Raw genomic sequence first — 22,294 nt, 5'->3', positions numbered from 1 at the left:
CAGCTCCCAAGGAAGTAGGTATTTCTACGTGTTGGATTTTCTGCCTTTGCTTGTTTAAAATGCAATGTGTGATATCCTCAGCTTAGTTTTCCCGACTGAGCAAGGCCCCCGTGTGTGCGGTCCGGGCGCCCCGAGACCCGCTGGGCAGGGGTCAGGTCGCTCCCTGCCCCTTGCCTGCCCCCCCACCCCCGGGACCGCGCCAGACTCGCCCTCTCCCCGGGGCCTCCGAGGGCTCCTCATCCAACCCTTCATCCCTGTGATTCATCCTGGCCTCGCCGAGGGAGAGGGACTTGGCTCCATCGCACTTCCCTACATCAGAACAGACCTGCAGCAGCAGGAAGCTTTGCCCTCTCCCTGGAGTTAGCTCTGTTTCTCCCCCTTTCATGTCACGACGGTTCCTGCCATTGAAGGATGCCTGTCTCTGGCTTTTAATTCCCCAGGGACATCAAATGGCATGAGTCATGTAGGCTAGTAGAAATCCTTGAATTTGGGGGTTAATGTTTCATTGCAGGTATTTGGAATCTATTCGTATTCTTTAGAAAAAAAATTTCTAATGCAGTCAGGATGTTTCAGATACGTTAACAGAGCCCCCTCAAAGACCTAGAGGTGGTTAATCTCTCTAAAAAAAAAACCTGTGCAGGTGAGGAAGCCTCAGGACTTGGCCTCCTCCAATGTCTGGAGGGTGGGGAGGCTTCCGTGGCTCACTCCTGCCACAGGAGCAGAGAGCAGGTGCAGCAGCGCTGACCGCCAGGCTTCCTGGCCCCGGACCCCAGCCGGGCCACCCAACACTGAGTCCCCTTGTGCGGGCGCTCCCCTCTCTGGGTCCATCAGCAAAGTGGGGCGACGCCACATCCCCCTGCAGGTTCATTACGAGGATTAATGAGCTTGTGTTTGCCAAGTGCTCAGAATAGCACCTGGTGGCCAGAAAAATCAATGTGAGCATTTATTAATGAGGAACAAGTTCTGAGGCCAGAGGGTGGCAGGCATCGGGGTGAGCCTGGCGGGTCACCCGGGGCTCCCGCCAGAAGGAGGCCAGCCTAACGGGAGGGGGAGGCGTGAAGCAGACAGACAAACCCAATCAGCAGCGAAACTCTGACCCAGTTCCAACACTGAATGAATGAAAGACAACTTCTCATATGGGAAACTCCAACAACCAAGATCAAAATATTTCAAAGATAAAAGGATTCCATTTTCCTAATATGTCTCTCTCTCTCTCTCTCCCCTCTCGTCTAATATGGTACAATTTTAAAATACTTATATCAGACTTGCAAATCAGGCTTGCAATCACCCACTGAAAGTGTCCGTCAGCCCATCACGCGCGGCGCCCGGTCCCCGGCGACGGCTCCCACCCTCGCCTCCCCACCTTCCAGCACGAAACCATTTCCCAACTGGCATATTTTGATCGTCCTATTCTCTGTCGTTTCTTTCCTTTTCAAACTATCTTGAATTCCTGCTTCAGTTCTCTTGCCTTTTTTGGATGACATGTGTTTTAAGATGAGAACATAATAGAAACAGAGGCATCTTTTATTCAGTGCGCACCGTGTGGGTCAGAGCAGTGCCGGCGGCGTTGAGCAACGCGCCCTGCTCTTTCCCGCATCCCTAGAGCCAAGCCACCCCGAGCCCCGACTTCTCAGGCCCCTGCTACACCAGCTCATATCTTGATGTTTGAGCCCCCCGAGAGTTCGGGTGGTGCGCGGCGGTGCCCACGTCACCCTGGCTGGCCACCTGTCCTACGCGCCGTGTGCACAGCTGTTGTTTCCACAAGCACCGCATCTCACACAAAAGCCATTTCGATTCCTCCCATTTCTATGTGTCGGGCGTGACCTTTAAGTTGGCTTCAAGGAGGTCCGGACGTTAGCTTCCTGCTGGCAGGAATGACAGTCTCGGCGTGAACAGAAGCCTTCAGATGCAGAAGGGGAATGTCCTATGCTGGCCCTTCGCCTAAACCCGGTTCTCTGGACACATAGCATGCGTTCCTGCAGATGCTTCCTATATCCAGCACCAGGTCACCAAGGCAGGTGCACCCTCGGGCCAGGTGGCGAGGTGGCCAAGCCAAGAGACGCGCAAAAAGGGGCGCAGGACTCGGGTCAGGGGGTTAGCATTTCAGACCCTTCCCCCTTCCTCGCTGCGTGGCTTCTAGCAAGTCGACCAGACTGCTGAATTCCAGGGTCCTTATTTTAAAAGCAACAGTAGGATGTGCTGGCCTCACGGGACTTCCATGGGGGTGGGGCAGAGCTGGGCGTCAGGACCCTCCTTCCACAAGCCTGGAAACGGGGGTCAGGCGCTGAGCAACTTTCCTGAACCTGCGGAGCAACTTCACCGTAGGCTGAGCCTAGAAGCCGATCTGCCGGGCCTGGCCTCGGCCCCTCCCATTGCTCCCACACACACGCACACCTGGATTTCCAAATAGCTTCCCCCGGACAGCCTTCAGGTTGGAGAGTAAGCACCAAGGAGGACTCAGTCTAGACCCCAAAGCCATCGGATTCTTGGTTCATCAGAATTATGGCTTTCTGGTGATGCTTCCTCACGCCCCTGGGGAGGAATGACCGCTTCTGGGAGCCAGGCCAGGAGCCGGGAGAGACCGTCCTGTCCGCAGTGACCCTGCTCTGCTGGCTTCTCTGGTACCCACGTCCTGCCCTGCGGAGACTTTGCCATGCGGGCAAAATGCACGGAGCGTCCCGTCAGCCGCACACAGCGGCAGCAGGGGCAGGGCAGTGGGTGCGGTGCGGCCAGTGGAGAAGCGCTGACCGTCGGAAACCCCGGAAACAGGTTTCCACGTGCCCGAAACCGTTCCTGTGTGCGAGCCCCAAGGAGGGCCTGTGACTTGTGAACGTGAACTTGTGAACTCAGCCTCCCAGCCGCTGTGCACACAGGCAGGCCTCCAACCCGCCTTCCAACGAGAGGAACGATCCCGTCAACGCTGCTGGTGAGCAGAGGCGCTGACGAGCCCCTCGATGAGGACCCGCCTCCGGACTCCACCCAGACGGGCTGAGCTGGAGCTCGTGGGGGCAGGACCCACTGGCCTCAGCAAGCATCTCAGGTTTAGGCCAGCACCCAGGGCCAGGGGAAAAGAACGTGGCTTCATTGTCCTCCGAAACATGTGCTTTGGCCCTGAGACAACTGAAGACCGAGGAAGGTTTGGGGCCGTCCCACGGGTCAGGCAAAGTGTCTCCGCCGCCAACCCCCGGGCACAGCAGCTGGCTCTTGGGGGCCCCGGGGGTCCGCAGACCCTGTGGGGCTGGTCCCTCTGGGGACCCTCGGGTGGCAGGGCTGCCATGACCCCTCTGTGCCCACGGAGAGCAGGCAGGAGAGGAGGGAGCAGCAAGAGAGGCCAGTCCCCCCGGGTGGGGATGAGAGGCCGGAGGTGCCCCTGCCACTGGCAGGAAGGGACGGAGAGCCGACGACCCTGGGATGCACTGCAGCTTTCTGGACGGCTCACTGGTCGGCTGTGGACCAGACCAGCTCAGTGAATGACCTTGGACGTGGAGAACGTGAACGACCCGCGTCTGATGTCCTGGCCTGAGAAAACGCGACACGGGGGCTCATCGGCCCTTCCAGCAGCCGATGTTACAATCGAAGGATGAAGGTTATTTATTTCCAATGTTCTTTACATGTAAAGCGCTGATTGGGTCAACGGCTCTATTCCTGATACAATAAATGAAACTCCTTGTGTTGGGATGGAGAACAGGCTCCACGGTCACACAGATTGATCCACATCCTGGTTCGGCCACTTACAAACCGGGTAGTCTGGACTAGTTAGCATGGACTAATTAGTGAGGACTAGTTTTAGTGTAGACTAGTTAGGCTGGACTAGATAGCCTGGACTAGTTAGCCTGATCAGTTTTAGTCTGGACTAGTTAGCCTGAACTAGGTAGCCTGGACTAGTTTTAGTCTAGACTAGTTGGCTTGTACTAGTTTTAGTGTGGACTAGTTAGCCCGGACTACATAGCCCGGACCAATTTTAGTCTGGACTAGTTGGCCTGGACTAGTTTTTGTCAAAACTAGTTAGTCTGAACTAGGTAGTCTGAACTTGTTTTAGTCTGGACTAGTTGGCCTAGACTAGTTTTAGTCTGGACTAGTTAGTCTGAACTAAGTATCCTGGACTTGTTTTAGTCTGGAATAGTCTAAACTAGGTAGCCTGGACTAGTTGGGTCTGGACTGGTTGGCCTGGACTAGTTTTAGTCTGGGCTAGTTAATCTGAACTAGGTAGTCTGCACTAGTTTTAGTCTGGACTAGTTGGCCTAGACTAGTTTTAGTCTGGACTGGTTAGTCTGAACTAGGTACCCTGGACTTGTTTTAGTCTGGAATAGTCTAAACTAGGTAGCCTGGACTAGTTGGTCTGGACTGGTTGGCCTGGACTAGTTGGTCTGTGCTAGGTAAGCTGGACTAGTTTTAGTCTGGAGTAGTCTGAACTAGGTAGCCTGGACTAGTTGCAGTCTGGACTAGTTGGTCTGAACTAGGTAGCCTGGACTAGTTGCTTGGCTTTTTATGAAACCTGACCTTTTTGTCTCTACAACTGGGACAATCCGGTGCATCTTCCCCGTCTCAGGGGAGGACGACGCCAGAGCAGTCAGGGTGGAGGAGCTGGCACTGGGCCCAGGGACTCGAACTGGTGTGACCACACCAGAGAGAAGGGACAGCGCCAAGTGCTGGCGGCCACTCACCGCCCCCTGCCTGTGGGAGCTGAGTGCTGTCCCCTCGTCCCCGAGAGTCGGGCTCCTGTTGGAGCCTGTGGGTGCTGGGCACATTGTCCTGCCCATCACACAGGCTGCAAGCATCCCCACGCACCCACAGGTGCACACATGTAGGCCCACATGCACCCCCATGTGCACACACGTACGCACACGCGGCCCCGCATGCAGAATGTGCCAAGGCAGCACAGCTAGGGAGAGGGCTGGACACAGAGCCAGCGCTCGTGACGCCCAGCCAGGCGCCCCGTCTTCCCTGGACCCTGAGTTTGGGAGGACACGAGCAAGGCCGTCCCACCGGGCCCACGCCCAGCAGCAGGGTTCGTGCTGAGTCTGGGGTGGCGGGGCCCAGTAGCCGCCCATGATTCTGACCCACGCGCTCGGACACTGAAAGGCCAGCTGGGCTGTGAATCCGCGACTCAGACCCTCCCGAGTGGACCCAGGAGCCCTGGTTCATAAAGCTCGGAGGCTGGTGGGTGCATGGGGCCAGCTCCGGGCTCGGTTGGGCACTGTCATCCGGGGGTGGGGGGCATTAACGGGGCCTTGCTGCCGGAAGGCCTGCCCTGCCCTCTCCCGCCCTCCGCCCGGCGGCTCCGAATTTTCCTGCGCACTATGGAACCTGCAGCACCGGGGAGACATGGGTTGCCATGGCAACTCTCTCCTCATCCCGAGCCCCTCCCGGAGACAGCGCTGCGTGCTGGGGGGGAGGGCGGTGTGAACTCCTCCCTGCCCTGCGGGAGCCTCTGCACAGCCCCCACCCACCCGGGCGGTGTTGCTCGCCCCGTCCTCTGGGCCCCCGGATGGGCCCCCGGAGACCTTCCCGCAGGACGGCCAAGGAGACGGGAAGACCGAAACGATGCCAGTCTTTGATCCTTCTGGGATTTCCCAGTTATAAAAGTTTTCCTGTTCTTTCTTCCTCTTTTCCTTTCCTTGCTTTCCCAGAAAGCACTTCCCATTCCTGTTGACAGCTAAAGAACAAAAATCCTTTTCAAATGTGATCCTTTGCCCGAGAAGCATGTTTCTGGTGTTGGGCAAATGGAGCTTCCGTGAAGTTCACTCTGGAACAATCACATTTTAGAACGATTCCCTTAAAAACCAGATCGGAGGTGCTTCCGGTTAAATAGAGGTCGATAGGGTATCAGCAGCCCCGCAGCGTGATTTGACAGGGAGCGGTTGGCGCCGGCGCGCGTGTCTGTGGGAGAGAGCTCGAGTCACGAGGGACCTGTGTGGGCAGGGACCTGCTCCGGTTCTCGCGGCCAGCGGGCGCACCTGCACACAGTCTCCAGACGGTGACGGCCCACCGCCTCCACAGGGTCCAGGGGTGCAGCACGCAGGCCAAGGCCCGCCCCGCGACAGCAGTGACCCCACGCAGGACCACTGCTGTCCCCCGTCATGGCCTGACCTTCATGTCCAACGGTCCTTCCGTGTGACTGTACCGCTTCCCCTCCGCGTGCAGATGGTGACACGCTTGAGCTCAGGACACTTGTCCCCACATGTGGCCGGGAGTCACTCGGACCAGCCTCCTTCCTCAGACAGAGGAAACCACGTGGCGTCCGGTTCGGAGCCCACCACCGGCGGCGCACAGCCGCACCTGCGGGATGACGGGAGTGGCCAGCCAGGGTCGTGCAGGGCGTCCCTTCCTACCAGAGACCCTTCCCGACCAGGGATTGTGGGGGGGGGGGCGCAGGGCGGTGATGCTCCTTCCTCTGCTCTCGCCAGGGTCCCGCCCCTCCTGCCTCCAGACCCACCGAGCCCCAACTCACGCCACAGGACGCAGTTCCACCCTGGTGTCCAGGAGGCTGAGGCCGTGAATCCAGCCCCGCTTCTGCTCTGGCCACAGCAGAGCGTCTCTGAGCCTGTTTTGTCTGTGACCCGGGGCTGGTGGGGCAGCACCCAGCGCCCAAAGTGACAGGGAAGGGGAGGTGGGCAGTCAGAAGGCGGATGGTGGCCTCAGGGGTCGCAGGGGGTCGCAGGCTCTTACTCTGGGATTGCAAGGAGCCCAGGGCCTCAGGGTCACCAGTCAGGAGGAGGCCCCTCCTCACCCCCCCTCCTTGTGGAGTCCCAGGGCCCGCCCTCTGCTCTCTGGGCTTTAGGTGGGCACAGGCGGTCGGGGAGAAGGTCAGGAACCTCCTATGTGGCCTCCCCCATCTTGAGGTTCACGTCGTACGTCTTAGCTCTTACTCCCAACAGGGAGCTGAGCACGGGGGGCAAGACCGTCCGATCCTGGGAGGTTTGGAGCTAGAGAGGTAAGGCCCGTGCCCCGGGCAAGTGCAGGCCGGCCCACCGGGCCCTGAGCCTCCGTCACCGCTGCCCTGGCCTCTCTGCCTCCGCGTCAGTCTTCCTGCAGAGGCACAGCTGTGCGCACCTCACCTGCTGGGCAGGGTCCCCTCGGCCCCAGCTCCTGCACCCGGGCATACAGCAGCCCTGCTGCTCAGCCCACCGATGCCCACACGGGGTCCTCGGTCTGGCCTTCCTTGGGGGCAGCACCCCGGGGCCCATAGAGTCCCGGCGGCCTGGGACGGGCCGCACTGGGAGCCTCGCTGCTGCTGTCCTGCGGAGAGGGGAGGACACGGAGGCCAGGCCCCTCTGGGAACCACGCACCAAGCTCTGAAGCATCTACACCCCTCCATGGACCTCGGGGTGTGCTAGCCAGGAAACCAGATGGCACAGCCACCACTGCCGGCAGCACGGCATGTGCCATGGGATGTGGAGCCGGCCATAGGGAGCATCCTGGGGCTGGGGGGTCCCCACTCAGGCCTTGCCTGCCCTCCCAGAGCCTGTGTTCAGAGGAGCGAGTGACGCATCACCTGGGAAGGCACCCGGGGCTCCGCGGGCAGAGCCAGAGGTCAGGCTGGGGCACAGCAGGCGGGAGAGAAGGTTCTGGGAGGAGGTCAGAGGGGGCAGCCTGGCCAGTGCTCAGCCAAGCAGGTGCGGGGAAGGCTGGCCACGCCAGAGGACCAGGGGCCTTTAGGGGGTGCAGGGGGAGGCTGTGTGAGAGCCGGGGAGCCTGAGGCAGGGCTTCCAGGCAGCCCGGGCCTGTCGGTCCTGCTGGGAGCGTGTCTATGTACCTGCAGAGACCTAGGGCCGCAGAGAGGGAGCGATGAGGACAGAGCCGTGCACAGAGCCAGGCCCTCGGCCCTGGGAGGCCTCGCGGTCACTCGGGGTGCCAGTCCAGCCAGCCCTGGTGACCCCCACACCCTCAGGGGTCTCCCAGCTTGTTCATGAGCGCCTGGGGGTCAGGGCGGGGCCCCAAGGGGTCAAGGCACGATGAGAAAGCCCCTCCTGGAAGAGGTCCTGGGCCCGTAGGGACGCTTGGGGCAGGTGTCCCCCTTCCCTTCCCATCTTGGGGGCAGCAACTTTCATTCGTGCAGTCTTCTCTTTTCCGAACTAAAACCTCCAAACGCTTTATTAACTTTTCAACTCAAGTGATGCGGTTCCTGTCCTCTTGCCCCTGGTCACTGCGGAATGCACTGGAGATCTGCCTGCGGGGTTCAGGGCACGGGCTCTGCTGCAGCCCACGCGGGTCCCGTCACAAGGTTTGCCCCACAAGTACCCGCATCTCGGCGCGGCCCCGTCACTTCCGTTTTCCACGTCCGCGTGGCTTATCGGTTTGCTTGCCATCTTGTTCCCGCAGCGCGTCCTTCTCTCTTGGTTCGTCTCTAACTTGCTGGTACAGCAAAGCGCGGATGGGAGACCCTCCTTCCCCCAAACTTGCCGGCAGGGCCGCTGGGGGCAACCTGGCATCCTTTGCTCGCAGCCTCCACGGCCAGGGAGGAGTGGGAGCCGCCACTGCCGTGTCCCCTCCGCAGACCCATCCTCACTTCTCCTGAGTCCCTGATCTTCCGTTGAGGCTTCCAGCAAGGAGTGGGGGGCTCTGGGTTTCTCTCCGGGAGGTTGAGGGGTTGGGCCGCGGGCAGGCTCTGTCATCGTGGGGTCCCCACGGCAGGACACGCCTGGCGGGGCTGCCGTCCGCCCCGGCCTCGGGCTCCCGGCAGCTCCCGGGACGACGCAGCGTGTCCAGGAGCCGCAGGGTCTCCGGTGGGCGCCTGGCTGTTCCTCGGCCCCGTCCCGCCGTCCGCCCCTCCGGCCCGCCTTGCTCGCTCCTGGACTTTGTGTCCCCGTCTTGAGCACTTGCTGGTTCTCGTCTTGTCCTCAGCGGAACACACAGGCTCTGCAGATTCCAGAACTAGCACCCGGGGGCAACTCTTGCAGCCCCGGGGTGCGGGTCCCCAGCCCCTCTGCTCTCTGGTCGGCCCCTCGCGGTCAGAGGGGAGCCGCACAGTCAGTGGACAGTCTGCCTCTTGGAAGCCGCTCTGGCTGCATCCTTGGCACGGAAGCCTGGAGGAATCCCACTCCTTTTCCCGCGACCCCCTTCACTCTGCCCGTTTGATGAGACCCGAGGGGTCCTTGCAAACAGCGAGATCTGTCTTCAAGCGCCAAGAGCCTGGGTGAGGGGCTCCCCGCGCGGCAGCTTCCCAGGGCAGGGGCAGCTGCTAACGGGCCTTCCCGGAGCAGGAGCGCAGCGGCGCCAGGAGACAAGACAGGTCCCTTCTCATCTCGGCCCGGCGGCTCTTGGCACAGATTTAAACAGTAGGCTTCACCTGTTTGGATCTGCCTCTTTGCCTGCAAATATATATATATATATATATATATATATTATATATATATATATATATTTGATCAGCTTATTTCTACAAACTTTTGCTAAACTAAGAGTTTCTGAAATCACTTATAAATGTGACAACAACAACAACAACAACAAAAAAAAAAAAACAAGGAGGAAAAGCAAAGTCCGAGGAGAAAGGCTAGAACTCCATTGTTTTTAGTGAGCGATGACACAGCAGAAAGTAAACGAAGGCGTAGCTTAAAACCAGGCAGGTGCACAGGAGAGGATGGGGCAGGAGGCGGGGCGAGGGGGGTGAGGGTGAGGGACGCAGGGTGGCCCCGGTGTCACAGGACAGGACCCCGGGATCACTCGGGACGTGTCGGGGCTCAGGAGCCGCTCGTCTCTCCCGGGTAGAACTGAGAACACTTCCTCTGAGACGACAGAGGGATGCAAACAATAAAAGATCTACAAACACCACAAACTAGGAAAAACAGGGGGAACGAATTCAGGGAGAACGGTAGTGGGAGGAGCAGGGCCTCAGCCGCCAGGGGAGCTGTGTGGCCGCCCCGGCCCGTGGCCCCGGGGCCTCCCCCGTGCCCGCCACGTCCATGAGCCCAGGACACAGCTGCTTTTCATTCACCCAAACCCCCCCTCCTTCACTTAAAAGCAGCCTCCAACCGTCTGCGGATGGAGAAATGGAACGGCCACCCCCCCGGCCCTGTGGCCCCGCGGCTTGCTCCCCGCAAGTGTGTGTCTGGCCCAGTGGGCGACTGTGACGGGAAGGGGCCGCGTGGGGCTGGCTCGGTGTTGCCGCCGCCCCTGACTCGGCCCGGCCGCCCTGCGCTGGGCATGCAGCTGCAGGAAGCCCAGCCTCCGGGCGTGCTGCTGGCGGGTCCTGCTGTCTCAAGCACAGTCCACCCGGTTCACGATGCTGAGCCAGCAGCCGCTGCAGGGATCCCCCCACCCCGACCCCGTGCCACCCCCGTCAGTGACCCTGAACGGTGGGCGAGACCCCTGGGATTCGGGCACCCATGCCTTCCCGTCCTTAGAGGCCACGCACGTTTGAGTGAAGCATGCCAAGTAGGGTAGAGACACCCGTCCTTGCACATCTCCACCTACCCCCCACCCCGCGCCCGTGGCCAGAAACCATTCCCCGCAGCCGCACACACACGGGTCCTCACCAACCACTCCTCACTACACACCACTGACACTGACAGCCCGAGGGCTCAGTGCGATCGGCAAAGGTGAGTGCTCCTGGTGGGCCCCGCGCGAGGTCTCTGCATGCCCAGTCGCAGCCCGCCCGCATCCCCAGGGCGGTGCGTGTGCACCGCGTAGGACAAGACGTTAGAATGCTGGATTCTGTTGCCTTCGCTCAGCCACACCAGTCACCTCTTGTGTGTTTTTTTTTGCATGGGTCCTCCGAGTCCAATTCCAATTCTGACTCCGGCTGCCCCAGTCTCTTGTTTAGCCGCTCTACTGCTGCTGGACGTGCATGTGCTCTGGCAGCAGGTTCCCATGGACACATCCCGTTAAGTGAATGGGACGTCAGGATGTGCTAGGTACGTTCGGCCGCACTGGACAGGAGCCTACTCCTGGATGTACCTGGGACCACTCACGGGCAGCAGTGCGGTGTGGCGGCGAGGGCCCCAGTTAGGCTCCCATCCGCGGACAAGGAGGCAGCATGACCAATGACTTAGAGCTTAAGATCTGTAGGCTGCATGTTTGGAAAAGATGGAAAAGTGCATGTAGCATGACCAGCAGAGCTGCTGTGGCAGCCCAGGCCTGCAGCTCCGCATTCCCTGAAGATGCCCCGGGAGCAGTCCGGACCCCACCTCAGCTCTGCTTGGGGCCCTACGGTCCAGCACTGCCAGCCCAGGCCGGGCAGCACACATGCTCCCAGGGACCCCGGGGCCTGAGTCGGGGAAGGGCAGAGGGGGTCACACAGCACATGTTAGGGGGAGGTGACCCGAGGCTGATGGCAGGGGCGTGAGCCACCCGCTAGAGACGTCCTCCCAGTGGGTTGTGCACACGTGAACCACCCCCGGGGCCTCACGGCATGCCGCGTGGGCTCTGGCCTGCACGGCTACCGGGCATCACGGCGCTGACGCGGCTCCTAAACCACCACCTCCGTCCACCTGCCGCTCCTACACCACACAGCTCCGTGGGCTTTCCGTCCACCCCGGGCTCCGGGAACCGCAGCTTGAGTGTTAGCCGCGTGACCACACGCTCTGCTTCCTTAGTACCCTGAGGCCTGACCCAGCCAGAAATGTTATCTGAATCATCAAAGTGAATTTTTAAAAATCACGTTAAGAGTACCTTTAAAATTCTATGTCATTTATTGGTTTGTTTTTTTGGTATAATTTAATATAAGTTCTGGGGACAAAAAAAAAAGCTGTTTTTGCTTACACGTTACACACAGCAGAGAGCAGGTCTTCCACCTAAATTCTTCTAATAACGTGTTGAATGTGCACTTTGAAATGCGTAGGTGTGCATAAAGCTGGAGGGTCCCGCACATAAGCACGCAAAAGCCCCTCACCCGACACTCACGGGGAAAGGGAGAAGAGGACAAAGCCCAGGCGTTGGGATGAAAGCAAGAAGCAAATCCAGTAACGCCTCCTGGAGGGGCGGGCGCTCAGGGCTCCGGCGGGTGGCACCTCAGCCAGCCCGCGGTGGGCGAGCTCAGGGCTCCCTGCAGGTGGCACAGCACGGGGGCGGGGCGGGACCCCCCTACGCCCTCCAGCAGACGCGGGGCTTCGTTCCATGGCTCAGAGCGGCGGCGGCGCTGCGGGGGCCCTAGCGATTTTGGGCGGGAGGCCAGGGCGGGGGACGCTTGGACGGTGCCACATGCCAGCGCAGGGACCTCTGTGACCAGCCACAGAAAGCTCAGAATATGAACACGGCACTTCAAAAAAAAAAAAAAAAAAAAAAGAGAGAGAAAATTATTGAATGTCTAACAGGTTAAAAAGTGATTTGCAAGATTTTGTCTTTCCTGGAGCCTCAGGTAATATATCTCAGAAATTGGGCAGAAGTAATGTATATTGCTTTTAAGTGACCTGGTTTCTTTCCATCTGGGGAGAAGATTGCAGAGGTGCAGCGTAAAAATCAGTATATGTCATTTTTCCATTAGAAATTATTTTGCACGCCTCTGAATTTCTTTGTTTCCCTTTTATATGACAAAAAAATCAAAATAAATATATTTTTAGAACCATATCTCTTTAAGCCAAAAAAAAGGTGTTTTTTGAATTGAACTTTTCTACATAAATGAAGCAAAGACCTATCTATGTGGCCTGAATCATTCCAATTTACAAATACATTTTACTACTAGAGACGATGCCTCGTTTTACATTTTCATGATTTCTTTTAAAATTGAGGGAGATAAAAAGTTTTTTATATATATTTATATATATACTTTTATATATATATATAAACTTTTACTAAGTTCCCTTGGTAGAGCTGCCGTGGGAGAAACGGGTGAGAAAAGCTATGAAGGGCCTTCCCATGAAATTGCCCCAAGATCTCGAGCGCGTCGCTCTGACATTTGGTACGACCCTTTCAGAGGACTCAGCGAGTCCTCTCCTGCGCAGTTTGAGCTTCTAGACTCAAATCCAGTAGCAAGCCGGCCTTCTGGGCAGTTTGACGAGGTGGGTCAGCCGCACAGTCAGGCTGCCCTTCAAACACGCCCACCGTGCTTTCAGCCCCTAAGATTTTAAAAAATAAGTAATTGACTCTTATCAAGATAAGAGATCATGAGACGCCTCCAGATGTTATTTCCTGTAAGCTGGTTTTGAGGAGATAAGCTTGGTCTCTGCACCCCCCTCCGGCCCCCGGGCAGGCCTGCCAGCTCAGACGGAGCGGACGTGAACAGGGAGTCCTAGGCTGGTGCACGCAGGCTGGGTGGCCTCCCGGTCCGCAGGGCAAGGGTAAGATTCCCCAGGAGGCAGATGCTGCGAGGCCGGCCGAGGAGTCCGGCCTCAGCCACCTGGCACCCAGCAAGGACTCCTCGGCAGCGCCTCTGGGTCCCCGAGAACAAAGGCTTGTGTGCGTGGAGTCAGCCTTGGACCTTTTTCCGAGGTGCTCGTGATAGTATCGCCAAGGGGACCGATGCACCACGGGTCGACCGGTCTCAGCTCCCGATGTGTAGCAACAGGCACTTCAGTGTGGACATCCATCCAACTAGGAGAAAACGTCCCGTTTCAGATGTCTCTCTCCATATGACACTTGATCAGATCCTCGTCTCTGTTTTCAAGAGAGGGGAGCACGACCGCACATGGAGGAGGCACTTGGACATAGTCTTATCAATCCTTAGTTGATGACACAAGGCCAGTCAGCGGATTTAACAGTTCCCGTTGCTCCCGCCCTGTCTCAGGACAGGGGTTTGGTAAACAGGAGAAAACAACACAGTGGGAGGTCGTGTGTCTTGCTGAGGGACCAACCAGGGGCAGGCGAGAGGCAAGGGGGTCCGTTGTCACATTCTTGTGATGGGCGCCAGCGCAAGATCAGATCTCGTTTTCGGGACTGTGTATTTCAGTGCATAGACACGGAGTTATGTTTTGATATTGGGGGGTCTATGTCCTGACCTCCACGTGGGTGTGCCAGTGGAGCTCCTGCAGAGGTCCCAGCGGGATGCTTCGTTCAGTGGGAAGTAGTTCAGAGGAGCCCTGAACACACAGGGCATTGCGGGAGGTTTGGGCTCAAAGGGCTCTTCGATGTCTTAGATCTGCCAAAGCAACACAGACCCAGTTCGCTCCTACCTGAGAAGGGCTGGTTCCATGAATTCGGAAATCCAAAACTTGGTGAATGGTCCTGATTTTTTTTTTCTTCAGCTTTTGCTTGGATGCTGCAAAACTTCAACACCGCTTAAAGCATTTTGTCGTGATTTTCCCATTGCCATTCTTAAATGTCTTTTTAGGCCCGATTTTTCCAGCCAGGTGGTGACATTCCCTACACCAAATTATTTCCCCTTGGTGTTACTTAAACCCCAAGGCAAATGCAAGGTCACGGATCGGGCACAAATGTTTTTGTTGTTGTTTTGGTTTTTTTTGTTTTTTTTTTTGTTTTTTTTTGTCTCGTATACGTCCACGAGGCAGCAAGCTTAGCTCTAAGACCGTTTGTTCCCCGTGTGCGTTCTCAGACTATTTTCACCAAAAGCACCTTTGGAGGGGAAGCAAAACGATATTCGATATTCGAGGTGGTGTTTTATGTCACAGAACTTTGCATCTCTAACCATAGGAGCTTAAAATAGACTTGGTGCTATTGTCCTGGTAACTGCCAGGAAGCCAGGAGGGCGGTGAGGGTCTGGTGTGCTTCCCCACGGCTGCCGAGCACTTCAGCACGGCGGACCTGTGCCTGCCTTCTGGGGGGTTTCCATGGAAACCCAGTCAATCTCTTCTGCCATTTCAAAACCCAAGCTGTGCAGCACATGCTACTGTCTGATTTTATCCACAGGGGATTTTGATTATCCCACATGGGCCTCCCTTCATGGAAGAGATGTGCTCTTAGATGGGTAGATGGAAATCGAATTTTTGTAAATCGATTTTACACCACCCCATTATCAAGGGTCCTGGAGCTGGCTCCATCTGAGAAGCAAAGACCCCTTTTGTTAGGTGAATAATCGCTCCCTCATTCACCGACTTCAGAAAATTGTATTTTTGAGTATTGAGATTTCTTAAAGCTAGGAAATCTGTATGTAAATCTAAGAGTTTAAAAAAGCCTGAAAGTCTTGAGCAGCAACAGAAAAATGAATACATGGAGCGGAGAGAAGAAAGAAACCCTTCCAGGCTGCCTTATGTGGTCCGGAAGCACCACCTAAAGATAAAAGAGCCGAATTACCACCCCGGACAAAACCCAGAGCTGCGGGTGTCGGGGGAAGGAGACAAAGAGAGGCGGTGGGCTCCTCGGAGCTGCCCCCCCGCCCCCCGTGGCCCTGGGCTGCCCCGCTGTGCTGTGCCAGAGCCCACGGGGGTGAAGGCAGGGGAGGCTCCCTGGAGGAGGCAGGAGGCGGCGCAGGAGCCAGGTCAGGCCCACGGTGCAGGTGCAGCTGGCAGGTGAGGCGGGCGAGGGGCCCACTCCGGTCACCGCAGCCGCGGGGTGGGAGGCGGGCCTGGAACTCCGCCCCGACTGCCTGACTCGGAGCTTTGAGAAGAGCAGACCTCTTAAGAAAGCAAGAACTCTTTCTCTAAATGTTTTTTTTTTTTTCTTTCCCGGCACAGTGGAAGCTCTGAAAATGAGCCAAATCAATATTTTGTTTGTTGTTTTCATGGTGATAGAGGCCATTTTAAACACCTCTTTTTTTTTTTTTTTATATCAGATGATGCCTTTGTAAATGGCTTGAATGCACAAAACCTACTCTGGAAAATCTTACTCTCTCTCTCTCTCTTTTTTATAATTAGTCAAATCTGATTTTCATTTGCATTAGTTTGGTTATAATGCCTCACTTTAAATCTGAACAGAATATGTCAACCTCCTACAGCCCTCACCAAAAAAAGGCATATTGAAAAATTTCTACTCATGTTAAAATGAATAAATTTTAAATAAATTTGCACTGAGTGGTTAAATTAGGAAGAGTTTAAGGATTTTTTTTTTTAAGCAAAAAGCAAGGCCAAGTGTGTATTATTGGCTAGTAGGAAACATTTCTGTTTCTTGATACATTTTCCAAACAGAAACTTGCATGAAGATTAGCCTCTCTTAGAATGATTTTTACTGCTCGCAAGTCGTCCTCCTCCTCCAGCTCTCAGGTCCACGCGCCCCGGGGGGGGGGGCCTGAGGGAAATCAGCCCGGGAGGCCTGAGGCCGGGTCACTTCACCTGTTATTTAGGAAACAATCTCTGAGTGATCTCAGCACAAGAGTCTTGTGATGCAAGTTTAATTGTATGTAAACTGCTGTTACTTTAGCAGAAATCAGGTCAACAACCAGATTCAGGGTTGTCCCTGTTCTTGATACCAGATTCCATCTAAACGCCCCGTTCTTCCACCCAAACGCTTATTTTAAAACTCCCGGGCTCCCCCAGTGCAGGCCAGTGACCTCCCCTTCCCGCCCTCCCGGCCTGGGCCTCCAGGGAACTTGAGCCTGCACCCCGACCCAGAGATACCGCGTCCCGAAACTTGAGAGCTGGTGCCCTGGGCCCTTTTTGGGACTAAAGGAAACGTGGACAGCTTCTGACTCCTAGGAACTGTCCGCACGTGTGTGTGTCAGCACGGGGCACCCCAGGCCCGCCTCTGTCCAGTGCCGTGGGGCGCAGGGGTGCACGGGGTCCCGCTCCTGACCTTGAGGAAGTCCCATCTGGCCCGGCTCAGCATCCGGCCCCCACGGTGGCTCTCTGAGAGGAAAGCCCCAAAACGCCTCAGACGCAGTCCACGTTCCGTAAACCCTTGAAATGTGTGATGTCTGCCCTTGCGGGGAAGACAGGTGCTCCCCGAGCAGGGAGGAGGGCACAGGGCGTGACCCGGGCTGCTCTTAGGTGTCAGGTGGCTCACAAAGTGCCTTCATCCTTGGGGTGAGGTTGGGTGTTTTAAGGGTAGCTTTTTTTTTCTTTGAGATCTACACACTTGATGGAGAAAAATAACTTTTCTTAATTTTTGTCCTTGATTTCTACATTCCTGGTGGGTACGAGGCAAACTAAAGTAGCGCGGACTGAAGTGTCTCTGCAGCGCCCCCGGGACAGGTCTTGGGAAGGCTCGTGTAGGAAGTTGTAGGAAGGGGCAGTAATCATTTGTAAGGCACATTCCGTCCCCCCAGGACAGTGGCAGTGGGGTAGTTAAGAAGCCAGGCAGTGTAGGCGTAGAGGACTCCCAGGACCTGGTTGACCAAGACGCCTGGGCTCCACTCAGGCCAGTGAAACAGGGTTCTAAGGCCCTCAAGCCCCCCGCCGCGCCCAGTGCTTGTCCGCAGGACGGCCCGGCGAGTCCCCAGCACTCCGCTCGGGGCCGCTGCCCTCCTGGGGTCGCGGGGTGGCCAGTCAGCCCCGCTGACCAAGAGTCCGTCTAATGGGAGCCCGCCATAAGGCTGGCGTGGGCCGTGTAGACGAGGATCTTGCACATCGTTTCCCCTGCGAGTCTTGCTGCGCACACGGCGGCTGCAGCCGAGTCCCACGGGGACCACAGTGACAAGGGGAGGTGGCAGGAGGTATTTGGAGGGATAGACTCTGGAGTAATAGCGTCGCGCCCAGGATGCTTCCGGGACTGTTGCAGCCCAGGCAGGTACTGAAATCCGTGATCTTTCTGGGAAGCGCCGTTGTGCGCGGAAGGAAGAAGGGAGCCAAGGTTGGTATCCGGTGGTCGGTCGGGGGCACGCGCCCTGCGCCCAGCAGGGAGCCCGCGGCTCGGCGTCTCTTTCACGTAGGGAGGCGAAGCCTCAGAGCGATTGCTTTCTGGATAAGTGAGGGACTTAGTTGTTCCGGGAATCGTATTTCCTTCCAGTAAATCGCCCATTCTGCATTTTTCATTGCAGGTGCCCCACCCCTGGCTGCGATGGCTCCGGGCACATCACCGGGAACTACGCGTCTCACCGAAGGTAAGCGAGGTGCCTGCCCATTCGTGCTCGTGCCCCCTTCCCGCCCGCATGGCGGGACCCACGGCTACGAGGGTCTAGACGCCGGGACCACCAGGCAGCACCGTCGTCACGGCGTCCGTCCGGGACGCCAAGGGCCCTCGCCTGCCGGGCAGCCGGCCCACCGGTGAGAAGGTGCTCAGGTCGCCCAGCGGCAGCCGTGCCCCCTCGACAATTGGGGAAAAGCAGCGAACAGCCTTGTTGTGAGGCCCGGGGCGTCCCGGGGAGCGGCGCCCCGACACCCTGGGAGCGGGCCTCTTAACACCGAGATCCGAGCCGCAGGCTGCCCAGTCCCTGGGAGCGAGGAGCTGAGCTGAGGGCGTGGGGATGCTCGACTGAGCTCAGCACCGGCCCCGGGCTCCAGGACAACACGGTCCGCGGCGCGGCCACAGATCCCCCCGCACCACCCCCCCCCCACCCCATGCCCGCCACATTCAGAAGAGAACTGAGAGAAACTTTGGGGACGTCGTCTCCACAGAAGTGGATCGGGAGCTGCAGCCAGGGGCACACACTTCCCGTCCTGTCGGGTTCGCAGCGGCAAGCCAGCGCCGAGGCAGGGACGGGGCGTGCATGAGGACCCGTCCGACGGCAGAGCAGCACCGGGTCGGCACAGGTGGCGACTGGGTTAGGGGAGGCCGCCGCCCGCCCGGCCGGTCTCGGAATCTCTGATTGTGAAGCGAAGGTCCCAAAGCACACGAGGACCTGCGCTTTAAGTGCATCTCCCACGCGGAGGAAAAAGAAGAAATGGAGGGAGAGGGGGGGAAGGGGAGAGAGGGGAGGCGAGGGGAGGGGAGCGGAGGCCCCTCAGAGACAGCGTCCGCCCTGGGCCACCCACTAGAGGGAGGGTGTTTGCCCGAGGACCCCGATGAGGGGAGCAGGGGATGGGGTGGACGTGGGACCACCTGCGGGGGAGCGGGGATGCCCCCGGCCATTCGACGGGTTGGAGGAGGGTCGGACACCGCGCCCACGCTGTGCGGCTCCGTCACTGAGCTCCGCGTGCTTCTGTCTGCTGTCCATCACCCGACGCACTGTGGGCAGCGCGGGGCCGTGGGGCCTGGGCTAGCAGTGCCCACAGGAGGACTTGGGGCGATGGGAGGGCCTCTGCTCACCCTCCCGGCCAGGGCTGTCCACCTGGGCCTCGCTGACGCGGGCGGTCGAGCGGCTTCCTGGCTCTACCACCACTTCGGTCGCTCGTGACAACCAAAGAAGTCTCTGGGCGTCCCCAGGTGCTCGCGGGGCCAGCAGCGCGGGGCTGGGCCGTGATGTCACGTGCAGCGGGCTGACCCCGCAGGTCAACCCCGCAGGTCAGAGCCTGCCGCCCTGTGCTGGATGCGCAGCAAGGGCGAGCAGACCAGACCAGAGCAAAATCACCCCACGAGATCGCAAAGACCCAGACACGCCACGAGCCCCCACACCCGTGGCGGCGGACGGTGGGACATCTGTGTAGGAAACGTCGTCGTGTAGCATTCCATCACAAGTGTCACCCGGGACTCCTGGGCGAGAGGATCTGAAAGCGCCTTTCGGAGGTGACACTTGCAGGGGGAGGCCGGAGCCATGAACGGAAGCAGCGGCGGCACTGCAGCGGGGGGCAGTGGGGCTCCCGACCGGGCCAGGGAGGGCCGAGGGTGCACATGGTGACCCCGCTGCACCAACGGGCGGCCGGGCTGCACGAAGGCGAACGAGCGTGCGGCTCAGGGGCACCTGCCAGGTGCGTGCACGGCTTCCAGCACAGTGCAAGTGACCCAGGGACAGGGCTCTACGGGCTCCCTGGGTGGCTGTCAGCACAGTGCCTGTGCCCAGGGAGACGCCCAGAACCCCAGACAGCCGGAGCGGGACCACAGGGGCAGCCAGGTGGCACGGCAGGTGGCGGGGGTGGTGGGGCAGGTGGGGGCCCAGGAGAAGAGGACGCGGGCTCTGCTGGCAGGCCGGGCACCCGGGGCCTTGTGCACGTGCTGAGGAACAACTGCAGGGGTGACACGGACTGCGCTCGGGCAGCTCCGAGGTCACCCGGCCTCCCGGCTGCCGGGTCTCGGACAGGGAAGCAGGTGGGTCAGGAAGATGCTCAGGACGCACCGTGCGAGTAGCCACAGCGAGGAGAGGAGGTGAGGGGCCCAGGGACGGCGTGGGCGTGGGACACGGACCTGCACAGGCCAAGGCCGCTTGCAGGCCCTGGAGGAGCGTAGGGGTTGCAGATCCGCCAGCCGCTCAAGGGTCATGGCGACCCGGACAACAGTGCGTTTGCCAGCAGAGAGAAGAGTCAGACCGCGGGGTGCAGGGGCAGCCGCTGAGCAGTCAGTGGGGGGAGGACCCCCCCTTTCCTACATCTTACCTCAAAATGGAGCAGAGGGATAAAGGCAGCAGGAGGGAGACATTCGGGTGCTGTTGCCAAGTTCCTGCCAAAGGAGATGGGCCGCGCGCCAGGGAGACCACCCACAGCCCAGCCCGGCCCCGAGCCACCCCCAGTCTGCAGGGTGCCGCTTCTCGGCAGACGGGAGCCAGGCTCCTTCACCAAGAAGGTGCAAAGCTGAGGACGTGGGGTACAGGGCCGGGGATGGGCCTCCTGTCGGGCAACCCGCCTCCACCTGGGAATCCGCGTGGCGGGGGGGCCAGGGCTGACCAGGGAAGGATGCACCACAAGCCCAGGAGCAGCAGGGGCATGGTCTGGGCCCCCCCCGGTCACTCCACACAGGAGTCCATGTCCTTGCTGAGTCTGCATCCATGATGGAGCCCCGTCCACCTGGAGCCCCGTCCACATTGGAGCCCCATCCGCAGTGGAGTCCACATTCACAATGGAGGCCCATCCATGCTGGAGGCCCGTCCACACTGGAGCCCCGTCCACACTGGAGCCCCGTCCACCTGGAGCCCCGTCCACTTGGAGCCCCGTCCACACTGGAGCCCCGTCCACACTGGAGCCCCGTCCACCTGGAGCCCCGTCCACCTGGAGCCCCGTCCACTTGGAGGCCCGTCCACTTGGAGCCCCGTCCACCTGGAGCCCCGTCCACCTGGAGTCCCGTCCACTTGGAGTCCCGTCCACTTGGAGCCCCGTCCACACTGGAGCCCCGTCCACCTGGAGCCCCGTCCACCTGGAGGCCCGTCCACACTGGAGCCCCGTCCACCTGGAGCCCCGTCCACCTGGAGTCCCGTCCACTTGGAGCCCCGTCCACTCTGGAGCCCCGTCCACCTGGAGCCCCGTCCACCTGGAGTCCCATCCACCTGGAGCCCCGTCCACCTGGAGCCCCGTCCACACTGGAGCCCTGTCCACCTGGAGTCCCGTCCACCTGGAGTCCCGTCCACTTGGAGCCCCGTCCACACTGGAGCCCCGTCCACACTGGAGCCCCGTCCACCTGGAGCCCCGTCCACTTGGAGCCCCGTCCACACTGGAGCCCCGTCCACACTGGAGCCCCGTCCACCTGGAGCCCCGTCCACCTGGAGCCCCGTCCACTTGGAGGCCCGTCCACTTGGAGCCCCGTCCACCTGGAGCCCCGTCCACCTGGAGTCCCGTCCACTTGGAGTCCCGTCCACTTGGAGCCCCGTCCACACTGGAGCCCCGTCCACCTGGAGCCCCGTCCACCTGGAGTCCCGTCCACCTGGAGCCCCGTCCACCTGGAGGCCCGTCCACACTGGAGCCCCGTCCACCTGGAGTCCCGTCCACCTGGAGCCCCGTCCACCTGGAGGCCCGTCCACACTGGAGCCCCGTCCACCTGGAGCCCCGTCCACCTGGAGTCCCATCCACCTGGAGCCCCGTCCACCTGGAGCCCCGTCCACCTGGAGTCCCATCCACCTGGAGCCCCGTCCACCTGGAGCCCCGTCCACACTGGAGCCCTGTCCACCTGGAGCCCCGTCCACTTGGAGCCCCGTCCACACTGGAGCCCCGTGCACCTGGAGCCCCGTCCACCTGGAGTCCCGTCCACTTGGAGCCCCGTCCACACTGGAGCCCCGTCCACCTGGAGCCCCGTCCACCTGGATCCCCGTCCACCTGGAGGCCCGTCCACACTGGAGCCCCGTCCACCTGGAGTCCCGTCCACTTGGAGCCCCGTCCACACTGGAGCCCCGTCCACCTGGAGCCCCGTCTACCTGGAGCCCCGTCCACACTGCAGTCTGTGTCCATGTGTCCCGGGCGTGTCAGTAAACGGCCCAGTTTCTGGTCCTTCTGCAGAGTCCAGTTCCCTCTGTCCCGTGTGACCTCGTAGGACAGCGCGCTGGCCGGTGCTACGCCGGTACCTCTACCAGCACTTTCTGCCCCAGCTGCACGTTTTCCCACGCAGAAGTGTGAGCTTCTATTCCCAAGATTTTGAGGAAGGGAAGCCTGGCGTTGGGCACCCTCTGTACGCCCCGCAGACACGCGGAGGCCGCTACTCCGAGGTCGAGGTCGGGGTCGGGTCAGGGAGGGCTGTAGAAGGCGGGTCCCCGAGAGGGCCCAGGAGGCGTGGCTGCTCTCCGGGGCTGCCCTTTCTG

General features: G+C 59.5%; 1 protein-coding gene across 26 annotated transcripts in view; it reads left to right on the top strand.

Annotated features, from left to right (window-relative positions):
* MYT1L (myelin transcription factor 1 like) overlaps window positions 1–22,294 on the top strand; it is a 404,498-nt gene that overhangs the window by 356,058 nt on the left and 26,146 nt on the right. For all 26 annotated transcript variants that reach the window (XM_049095648.1, XM_035700367.2, XM_025454778.3 and 23 more), the window contains one exon: window positions 17,741–17,803. In XM_049095648.1, coding sequence (XP_048951605.1) covers window positions 17,741–17,803 — 63 coding nt within the window. The remainder of the gene's footprint in view (window positions 1–17,740; window positions 17,804–22,294) is intronic.

Source organism: Canis lupus, chromosome 17, assembly GCF_003254725.2.
Source record: "Canis lupus dingo isolate Sandy chromosome 17, ASM325472v2, whole genome shotgun sequence".
NCBI classification, from domain to species: domain Eukaryota; kingdom Metazoa; phylum Chordata; class Mammalia; order Carnivora; family Canidae; genus Canis; species Canis lupus.
The sequence above is the reverse complement of the archived record's forward strand: the minus strand, read 5'-3'. Positions and strand labels throughout refer to the sequence as shown.